Source organism: Chiloscyllium plagiosum, chromosome 18, assembly GCF_004010195.1.
Source record: "Chiloscyllium plagiosum isolate BGI_BamShark_2017 chromosome 18, ASM401019v2, whole genome shotgun sequence".
Classification (NCBI taxonomy): domain Eukaryota; kingdom Metazoa; phylum Chordata; class Chondrichthyes; order Orectolobiformes; family Hemiscylliidae; genus Chiloscyllium; species Chiloscyllium plagiosum.
Genome location: NC_057727.1, coordinates 554,580 through 565,435, shown reverse-complemented (window position 1 = coordinate 565,435; position 10,856 = coordinate 554,580). Strand labels below are relative to the sequence as shown.

Below are 10,856 nucleotides of genomic sequence, written 5' to 3'. Positions count from 1 at the left end.
TCACCATCACACTCTCACTCTCTCTCACTCACTCTCTCTCTCTCACACTCGCTCACTCTCTCTCTCACACTCACTCTCTCACTCTCTCTCTCTCTCTCTCACTCACACTCTCACTCTCACTCTCACTCACACACTTCTGATGAAGGGCTTATGCCTGAAGGGTCGACTCTCCTGCTCCTCAGATACTGCCTGACCTGCTGTACTTTTCCAGCGCCATACCTCATGACACTGTCAGTGGTGCCACCTTTCACCTGAGATTATGTTCAAGGCTTTGTGTGCCTGTTGGGTGGATGTAAAATATGGTACTGTTTTAGAGAACGGTCATGGGAGTTCTTCCCACTGTCCCAGGCTTAACCAGCACCACTTAAACATATTACCATGTCAACATTGCTGCTGTTTCTGGGATCTTTGAGTGTGCCATTTGGTTTCCACACTCAAATTGTAGCAATGACTACATTTGCTAGTGCTTCATTCAAAAGGATGTGGAAAGTGCTAAATTAAGCAAGGTCTTTCAACTACACAAAAAAAATCAAATCAGTTAATCAATTAGGTGTGTTCTTCATGGCCTGGTGATGTCTCTCAGAATAACTGTGTAACTCATAGCACCTCAAAGTAATTTGTTCAGTTCAACTAGTTTCTTTAATCTTTGATATGATGTACAATAAGTGATTGTTTATTAATTTGACTTTTCAAATGAGTTTTTGCTGTAGGAAGATGAAGCCCTCATTGCAAGTTAAATCTGAATATCTCTCACTCTAAATTTGATCAGATCGATGTTTTGAGTCTGAATTAAATTACAACAATCCTCTGGGAACTGGTGGCCGCCTGGCCATTGGCTTTGCGGTGCTGCTGCGGGCCCTGTGGAAAGGAACACACCATGCCTACCAGCCATCGAAGCTAAAGGTGAGTGAGCACCAATTCAGGGTCCATGTCAAACCCTCTGTTGGCCTTCCAATTAAATAGACAAACTAGTCACATCTTGTGAGTGTTGGAAACAGATGGTCATTCAGATGGCGTTAAACCTGTTCCACCAATGCTTACACAAAATCTGCAGTTTTCTGGTCAGAAAAGCATTTAAATGGTTATGCCGTGGAAGGACTAAAGGCACATAGTTTGTATAAGGGGAGGTATTTGGGTAGATGGCTTTCTTTTCCTGAAGATATATTTGTGGAACTGGTTTGGTGATTTGGATAGCGAGTGCAGTGTCCCTTCGAATGTTAGTTGAAATGGAGGTTGCGTCATACATGGAGTTAGGCATCAAATGTTGGAAACCTCCATCGGTGTGGTCTCATGGACATCCCTTGGTCACCTGGAGGAACTGATGAGAAATATTCCAAAACTTCTCATCATAGACACTCGGATCTTAATCTTGTTTCTTATCTATCTACAGATAGCTATGATTTAAGTGGCAAGCTGAAGGGTCTAGTCTTGTATGACAGGACTTTGAGAGGCCAAATGGATCCTGTTTACATACAATAGGCTGATGAGGGGAAACATTCTTTCAGTCTTGTCAACACAATCATGTCTTGCCTTGACAGGATTGTTTGCCCAGAATCTCCTTGCAATTCTTGATCAAGTGACAGCAGCAGCGAAAGCTGGGAATTTGAATGGTCTTTGAACGATTTGTTCTCTGTTTAACAAAGCACCTAATTTCTCTTTAAAAGAAGCTCTTCCACATGGCAGGGATGGTGATATGGTATTGAGCAGGTATAATACAATTGTGTTGACTGCTCAGACCCCCAACTTGCAAGGATACTTTACTGGATTAGCTACACTACGTGGTACATACCAAACATTACCAGAAGTGTTGGAGTAGAGTGGATATTCAGCCCCTCAAGCCTGTTCTAGCGTTGAGGGAAGGTTGATCTAGCTGATCTACATCTTAACTGTTTTGGTTTATTTAGCTCTGTCCAATAAAACTCTAGGTTTTTGTTTAGAATTTTTTTGCTTCTATAGCTTTTAGTCAACTGTCCACCTCCTTGCTTAGTACTCGTTCTCTCAGACCCACTTGATGTGAATTCCATTAGATATTTCTTAACATGGGGTTAAAAAATATTAAGGTAAATAAGCCCCCGGTTGCTGATGGGTTCTATTCCAGAATATTGAGAGAGGCAAGAGAGCAAATTGCTGAGTATTGACAGACACCTTTGTGTCCTCTTTGGCCGCAGGTGAGGTCCCAGAAAACTGGAGAGTAGCCAATGTTGTCTATTGTTTAAGGAGGATATCAGAGATAATCCTGGAAATTACAGGCTTGTGAACCTCACATCAGTGGTAGGGAAATTATTGGAAAAGATTCTCAGGGACAAGCTCTATATGCATTTAGAAGCAAATGGACTTCTTAGCGATAGACAGCGTAGTCTTGTGCAGGTTGTGCCTCGCTAACTTGATTGAGTTATTTAAGGAGGTGATAAAGATGATTGAAGGAGAAGCAGTTGATTTTGTCTATCTGGACTTCAGTAAAGCCTTTGACAAGGTCCCTCATGGCAGACTGGTACAAAAGATAAAGTCACATGGTATCAGGGGTGAGCTGGCAAGATGGATACTCAACTGGCTTAGTCACAGGAGACAGAGGGTAGCCATGGAAGGATGCGTTTTGGAATGGAAGGTTGTGACTAGTGATGTTCCACAGGGATCAGTGCTAGGACTTCTGTTCGTGATCTGCATAAATGATTTGGAGGAAAACAAAGCTGGTTTGATTGGAGTTCTGGATAATGAGGATTGTCCAGAGGATACAGCAGGGTATAGATCGGTTGGAGGCATGGACAGAAAAATGTCAAATGGAGTTTACTCCAGACAAAGTCGGTGTGAACTTGTTGGGCCGAAGGGCTTGTTTCCACACTGTAAGTAATCTAATCTAATCTGATCTAAACAAATGTGAGGTGAAGAATTTTGAAAGATCAAGTCCAGGTGCAAATTATATAGTGAATGACAGAACCCTTAGGAGTATCGATATGCAGAGGGATCTGGCTGTGCAGGTCCACAGATCACTAAAGGTGACAGTGCAGGTAGATAAGATAGTAACAAAGACCTATGGCATGCTTGCCTTCATTGGAACAGCCTGGAGTATAAGGATAGACAAGTTATGCTGCAGCTTTATAGAACTTTAGTTAGGCCACGTTTGGAAAATTGTGTACATTTCTGGTTAGTGCACTGCCAGAAGGATGTGGATTCTTTGGACAGGATACATAAAATTACCTGGTATGGGGGATTTTAGCTAAGGAGGTTGGATAGACTGGGTTTGTTTTCACTGGAACGAAAGAGGCTTGGGGCAACCTGATGGAAGTTTATAAGATTGCGAATGGCATGGATAGAATGGAAAGTATGAGGCTTTTTCTCAGGGTGGAGGGGCTGATTGGGGGCGTGGGGGGTGGAATTAAGAGGTGTATGAGGTGAGTTTTTCATAAAGGGTGGTGATTGCCTGGAATGTGCTGCCGGAGGAGTTGGTGAAAGCAGAAACAATATCGGCATTCAAGAAACACCTGGATGAATACATGAATAGGAAGGGAATAGAGGGGTACGCATCTTGAAAGTGCAGACAGCGCAAGTGTGGAAGGGCAAAACATGTTGGCACAGGCTTGGCGGGCCGAAGGGCCTGTTCCTGTGCTGCATTGTTCTTTGTACGAGGTTACATTTGGACCCATTCAAAACAGTTTCTGGGCTCCAGTTTGGCTGGGTAGGAGTTGGGGTGGAACTCTGAGTAACCTGGCTGAAAGAATGGTCAAATAGGGCCCATTCTTTATAGGTGCTTGTTAGTGAGGTAAAGTGAAGAGAGAGCCAACTGGGAAAGGAAAGGAACCATCTTTGTTAGATATTGCTTCAAACTTGTCTGACCCAAATGCTAAAAGTTTTATTTCTGACTCCAAATATGTGCTTGTTACATGATGTTTTTCCTTCCTGCTAGGCTATTGTAGCGAGTAAAGCAAGCCAATTCACTGGTTACGCTCAACATGATGCTCAGGAATTCATGGCGTTTCTGTTGGATGGCCTCCATGAGGACCTCAATAGAATACAGAATAAACCATACACCGAGACCGTGGATTCTGATGGGCGCCCAGATGAGGTACATCATGGTGCCTGGTGGCACTGACCTGGAACTCCAGTTGTTCGCTGACTGCTATACAAATGCTCCATATTAAACGGGCATGTTTTTTGTTTTGCAGGCATATCCCTTAACAGTACATTTTTTTAAAAACTGTGGTGCTGTCCCTTCTCTGTAATTGGGTCCCAGAGAATTTGTAGTTTTGGACACATGTTTCTGGGAATAGCATTAAATGCACAGTGTTTATAGTGTAAATTGATCAACTGGTTATAGTGTGGAAAGGCTTTTCATGTTCCAATTAAAACAGAAAATTAGAAGGGAAGTGGCCTCCACTGTTCTGCCAATTAAATGACAATGTGTCCTTTACTCTGTGATTTTCCTGACTACCTACTCCCTATTAAAAACATTGATTTCTAATAGTCTCCATTAAAATTTCATTAAACCTTTCCTGCTCTCAGGAAAACAGTCCCAGCTTCTCCAGTTTCTTTCTCATGGCTGTAATTCACTCATCCGTGGTGCTATTTGAGTAAATTACTGCACCATCTTGTCACAGAATCTCTACAGTGTGGAAACAGGCGCAACAACATTTGGCCCAACAAAAGTCCACACTGACCCTCAGAAGATTAATCCAACCAGACCTTTTCCCCTACGCTATTACTCTACATTTACCGCTAACCAATGCATCTAACCTACACATCCCTGAACACAATGGTCAATTTAGTATGCCCAGTTCACCTAACCTGCACATCTTTGGATTGTGGGAGGAAACTCGAGCACCCGGAGGAAACTCACGTAGACACGGGGAGAATGTGCAAACTCCAGATGGACAGTTGCCTGAGGCTGGAATTGAACCTGGGTCCCTGGCGCTGTGAGGCAGCAGTGCTAACCACTGTGCCACCCTAAGCCCTTAACATTGTACGTTGCAATGCCCAGATGTGGACAAAATACCCTTGCGAGCTTAGAAAAGTTTTGAATCAGATCTTCTGTTTTCTATTTATAAAGCTTAAGGGTGCCATTTTTTAACTATGTGACCATCTTGTTCTGATACCACTTGCCCACACATTGATTGACCTGTCACCTGTGATACTGTCAATCTAGTGTTGCTGGAAAAGATGGCAAGTGCTCCATGTGTTCATGACCTCTGTGTGCTGCTTGTGAATGTTCATTTTCTATACATTAAATATATAGTTGTAATATTGTCTCATCTGTCGGGTGACAGTGCTAAACCTGTGCTTGATAACCAGCAGATTCTTGTTAGAGTTGTGATACCTGTGATACTTGTGGTTTTGGTTTCAGGGCACACCTGCTCCTGATCTAAAAACATCTACCCGTGAGGTCCTGATCGATTTCAAACAGTGCCAAGTCAGGCTGGGGGCTGAGAGACTGACTGGAGAATCCCAGAGAGTGGTAATAAGCTAAGAACTAAAAATGGAATGATGCAGTGTAGACATAAGCCATTCAACCCATGGTGTCTGTTCGGATTCCTTGGAAAGCTAATGCCATTAGTCCCATTCCTCTAGTTCTGTTTCATGATTTGGGAAGTTGTGATCTTGGATAAATGTTAGCTTCAATTTGGACTTCATTCTATCCAACCTTAAAATAACACTACTGAGGAAAGCACAAATACTGAACATGACTGAGCTGTTTGATTTGTGTGTGAGAATCTGTTCCCAGCCCCACCCTGTTAACACACTACAATCTGTTGTGTAACGTACTGCAAGTAAGCATGCCTACCTGGTTCAATTTGTATGGCCTGTATTCTCCTTCAATTTTACTGTACAAATAACCCACAGGCACAGTTAAATGGTAATGATATGACTGAATTGTCATCTGGTGTGATGCAAATTAAAAACAATTCTACAGTATATACAGTGTTGAAAATATACAGCAAGTCTGGACTCATCTGTTGAGAGAAGCTGTTTCAGGTCATGACCTTTCAAGATGTAGTTTAACAATGTAGTTTAAGTTATTCTACAGTTTCAAGGTCTCCAGTTCTTTGACAGATTGACATGTCTCTCAGGTGGTGGCAGAGGAGGCCTGGGAACGTCACAAGATGCGAAATGATTCCTTTATCGTGGATCTCTTCCAGGGTCAGTACAAGTCAAAGTTGGTGTGCCCCATATGTTACAAGGTGAGAGACTGACAGGGTAAATTTAATTGTGTGGTGCAGTGGTAAGTGACTCAATCCCTCAAATTGTATCCGGAGAGTAAGACCTATGTCATTTTTATTTCAGATGAGACATTAAACTGAGGCCCTTGTCAGATGGGTGTAAAAGATTCAGTGTACTATTTTAAGGTTTAAATAGTTAGTCAGTGTGAAACACTTTCCTTTGGTTTGATCAAGTCTAGAGTAAGCTGCCATTCAGGAGTAATGAAGAAAGTGAGGACTGCAGATGCTGGAGATCAGAGCTGAAAATGTGTTGCTGGAAAAGCGCAGCAGGTCAGGTAGCATCCAAGGAGCAGGGGAATCAACGTTTCGGGCATGAGCCCTTCTTCAGGAAGTAATTCAAGAGTAATGTCAAGAGTACCACTTCACACAAAGGGAAACTCAAATCTAAAACACAGGCCTGTCAAGAAGTCTGAAGCTAACAATGGGGTCTGGAGGCCATCAAGTGAAAATGAAAAAATACTGAAATAATCAAACAAGGCTGGCAACAGCTAAACGGGTGATTAGCAATGATTTCGTTCACTAGTGAAATAAACTCAGTGTTGAGCAGCCTACTCCTGCTGCTCTGCTAAAAGAGTAGGTGAATCCTCCCATCTATCCTGTACAATTAGCTAACATCACTGAAAGCAGGCAATATGACCATTATCTTGTTCTTTCTGCCACTTCACTGTGTGTCATTTGGCTGGCCAGTTCCTACATTATAACGTAACACCAGTAGGGTGCAGAAATCATTAACTATCACAAACGATTGCATGTTTTAGGCAATTTTGCAAAAGGAGTGATAAAGCACAGCTTTGAACCTAGCACAAGTTAGAAATGGGCAAGGAAATGCCCAAAGTTACAGGACTCTGTTTGGTCTGATTTTTAAAAATAGGATTTATGAATTCCTGGATCTTGGAAACCAGGCATTGTCACTGACTTGTGAATCTGTGATGTGCCTATCCTTATAAATTATGTTTCAACTTAGAGGTTACTGAACCTTGCAAGTGTTGTCTGAAAATATCAGTGAAGTGTTGTTCTGAGAGTTTGAAAGGTCAAAATAGCAAATTCAATAGCTTGTGTAAAGTATTTGAAGAAAGTGTTTCTGGAGGAGTTTAAAGTCTGGCAGTATTTATTGTCACTTCCACAGTGCGCACATAAATAGCTTTGCAGTGCAACATCACCACATGTGCCGTGGACACAGATCTGACGTACCTGTTTACCCTGATTGCAGTTTGGAATCAAGCCCTGAGTGTCAGCTGTCTGGCAGGTTGCAAAATCTGAGGTTAATCCATCTCCACCCTGAGGAAAATTAGACTGCAATCCAGTTTTGTTCATTGTGTAATGAACAGGAGCCTTGACTGACTGGCTGTGAACTGCAACACCACCGACCTTACCTGTGGCAGAGTCTGTGCCCCCAGAATTCAACCTCCACCAAAAACAAGCAATGGTTATTTAGACAGTCCATGGAGGTAATTGGTTCAATTGGGTCAATCCTATTACTTCATACCTTTGTAAATGCTGTAAAGGATATGCAAGCACAGCTGCTACCTACAGAAGTGTCAGCACTTGGTCATTTTCCTAATGTGGAGAAAGTGAGGACTGCAGATGCTGGAGATCAGAGCTGAAAAATGTGTTGCTGGAAAAGCGCAGCAGGTCGGGCAGCATCCAAGGAGCAGGAGAATCGATGTTTCGGGCATAATTCCTGCAGAAGGGCTTATGCCCGAAACGTCGATTCTCCTGCTCCTTGGATGCTGCCTGACCTGCTGTGCTTTTCCAGCAACACATTTTTTGGCGCATTTTCCTAATGTCACCTACACATGTATAGATGGCAGGGGCAGTCTTGGCACTGGGAACATGCACTCACTCTGAACTCAACAGCACAGACATTAATAAAAAACTGAATTAGTGCATGCACTTGTTGGAAGATGCAGCTGGACTTGATGTTCAAGTTTAGGGAAAACTTTTTTGTTCTTAAAACACTAGGTGGCAGCATTCCTCAAAATACTGTTTTAAATGTGGATAGATTTAAACAACAATTTATATTTATAGCGAGCCTTTATCACAAAATGTCTCAAGGTATTTACTAGTTGCATCATAAAACAAAATGATACCAAATCATGTAAAGAGATATTGGGGCAGAAGCTCGAACATGGAAGGAGTTTTCAGGGGCACAAGAGGGTTTTTCCAGAACTCTGGGGGTCCAGACACCTGAAGGTGTGACCACCAATAGTGAAGCAGTTAAAACCGTGTCCTTTTGGGAGATCAGAATTGGAGCAGTGCAGAGATCGTGGAGCTGGAGGTGATTAGAGATGGGCTGCGCCAAGGCCAGGGACAGAATTAGAAATTAAATTCAAACTTTTGAGATTGGAAGATATTACAGTTGTAATATAATCTTCAGGGTTCCCTGTTCTTTTCTTAGTGCCACTGGGTCTTTTACATCCATCTAGGGTAGTAGGCAGAACTTTGGTTTTGCATCTTCACCTGGAGGTGACAAACTGGTGCTACAGCACTTTCTCAGAAGACTGAACAACCCCTGGATGATGGGGTCAAGTGTTAAAATAAATCCAAAAGAGAATAACCAGTATAAGAATAATGGCACAAAGGCACTTTTCTTTCCTTTGGGTTGTGCATTCACCCCAGACTAGATGTTCCGAGCTGCCTGCCTGCGGGCTGTATGCATGCATTCGGGTGTGTTGGACAAGGGCAGCGTTTGTGACAGAGAGCCTAAAGGACAAATCTGGCACCAACTGTGACCCTGGTTTGCTGAGGGTTGCATTGAGTATGCTCATCTGAAGATTCAGAATATTGTGCACATGCTGTGGACCTTAGCATTGGCAGCTCAGAACGGAATCTTTTCTTTGCATTATCTTTTATCTTGTACTAGGGAGCACCTGGTGGTGAAAGCATTGCAAACACATCCATGGCCTACACAGTCATTGCTTGCTTTGAGCACAGCTTTCCTGGAGCCCTGAGACTGTTAGAGCACCATGCAGTCCCTGACTGAGTCCGGCTGTTAGTGACACTCCTCCTCCACTGGCATTCTCAAGCTCAGGGTGTTGCTGAATGCCATTTCACCTGCTCCCTGTAGAGGAGATGTGGCTGATGACTGCACATCAGGAAGGAGACAACTGTGTCATACTTTTTCCATTTGCACTTTCCTTTCTCTCTCCTCTCTCCCATTTTCTGTCTTATCTTCCTGTTTTAGTCGTGCTTTTGATTCTTGTCGACATCCTCGACATTGTTGCCATCTTGGTTGAAAATTTTGTTTTCCAGGTGTCGATCACATTCGATCCATTCCTCTACCTGTCCGTTCCCCTGCCACAGAAGCAGAAGTTGCTGACTGTTTATTTTTTTGCCAAGGAGCCTCATAAGAAGCCAGTAAAGGTAAGAACTGCCAGTTTCTGGTAGTTTGTGTTGTTGGTCAAATCCTCACTGGAGCAGCATATATCTTTCAGCTCATTCAACCCACTCCCTTTAAGATTGATGGTGAAAATGATCCTGCCAGCTGGAAATTTCCATGCTTCGGAAAAACCACTGAATGTTGGCTGTTTTCTCTTTGGGTAAGATGTCATTTTGGGGAGAACATAATATTTCAAGCATTTGATCCTTATTATGGTATTAACTCCTCCATGCAGCTGACCCCATATCCTCTCCATCACCGAGACTGACCACTTCCTCATGTGTAACATCTCCTGACATGCAGAAACATGGAACTTTTTTATTTCCAGTCTGCTGTTTCAATGCTCTCCAACCTTCTGTCTCTTTTTGTAGGATAATGGTAGCTGAATTTTAATTAGCCTAATAAACTCGAAGCATCATGATGATCAGTTTGGTATGTCACACTCCACATCAGAAAATTCCAGTAGGGCTCCACAAAAGTAAATCCCCTCACTTTCACACGTGACTCATTCACTTTTATATAGTAGATATTATTTGGAGATGCCGGTGTTAGACTGGGGTGGACAAAGTTAAAAATCACTCAACACCAGGTTATAGTCCAACAGGTTTATTTGGAAGCACTTTGGAAGTGCTTCCAAATAAACCTGTTGGACCATAACCTGGTGTTGTGATTTTTAACATAGTACATAGGACTGGTCTTGCAATCTCCTGAGATCTCAGCACTACCCTAATTAAGGCCTTGCGAGTGTTCCTGATTTTGGTCCCTCCATTATCGGTGGCTGTGTCTTCACCTATCGAAGCACTAAGCTCTGGCAGTCCCTCCCTAACCCCCTCCATCTCTCGACCTCTTTCCTATCAGACACTCTTCAAGCAGAACTTTTTGACCAGCTTCTTGCTATGTATTTTTGAGTGTCAGATTTAGTTTTGTTATTGCTTTTGCAAAGTACCTTGGGATAATTTAAAGGACGCTATCTGAATATAGGTTGCTGAGTTAGTTGTCTCCTTTCCTGCTGCCAGGTCTTGGTGAGTGTGAGTAAGGAGAATGCGAGTGCAGCCGATGTCCTTGACGCGATCTCCCGCAATATGAAAGTGAAAGCTGACACACTACGACTGACGGAGGTGAGTTCCTCAAACTAAGCAGGTGACAAGACTAAAACGCCAGCAGGGAGAGCCCACCGGGACATTGCCTTTGACACTAGCCTTTCACCGAGCTTCATATGCAGCGTGAATCTGCTAGAATTGTCCTCCAGTCTCCAGAAATAAAAGATT

General features: G+C 42.9%; 1 protein-coding gene across 8 annotated transcripts in view; it reads left to right on the top strand.

The window, feature by feature from the left end:
• Positions 1-10,856, top strand: part of usp19 (ubiquitin specific peptidase 19) — a 173,697-nt gene that overhangs the window by 107,061 nt on the left and 55,780 nt on the right. For all 8 annotated transcript variants that reach the window (XR_006314249.1, XM_043707548.1, XM_043707547.1 and 5 more), the window contains 5 exons: positions 770-903; positions 3,902-4,060; positions 6,060-6,170; positions 9,462-9,572; positions 10,605-10,706. Coding sequence is in view for 7 of the 8 variants with exons in the window: in XM_043707548.1 (XP_043563483.1) it covers positions 770-903; positions 3,902-4,060; positions 6,060-6,170; positions 9,462-9,572; positions 10,605-10,706 (617 nt within the window). In the remaining variant the exon portion in view is untranslated. The remainder of the gene's footprint in view (positions 1-769; positions 904-3,901; positions 4,061-6,059; positions 6,171-9,461; positions 9,573-10,604; positions 10,707-10,856) is intronic.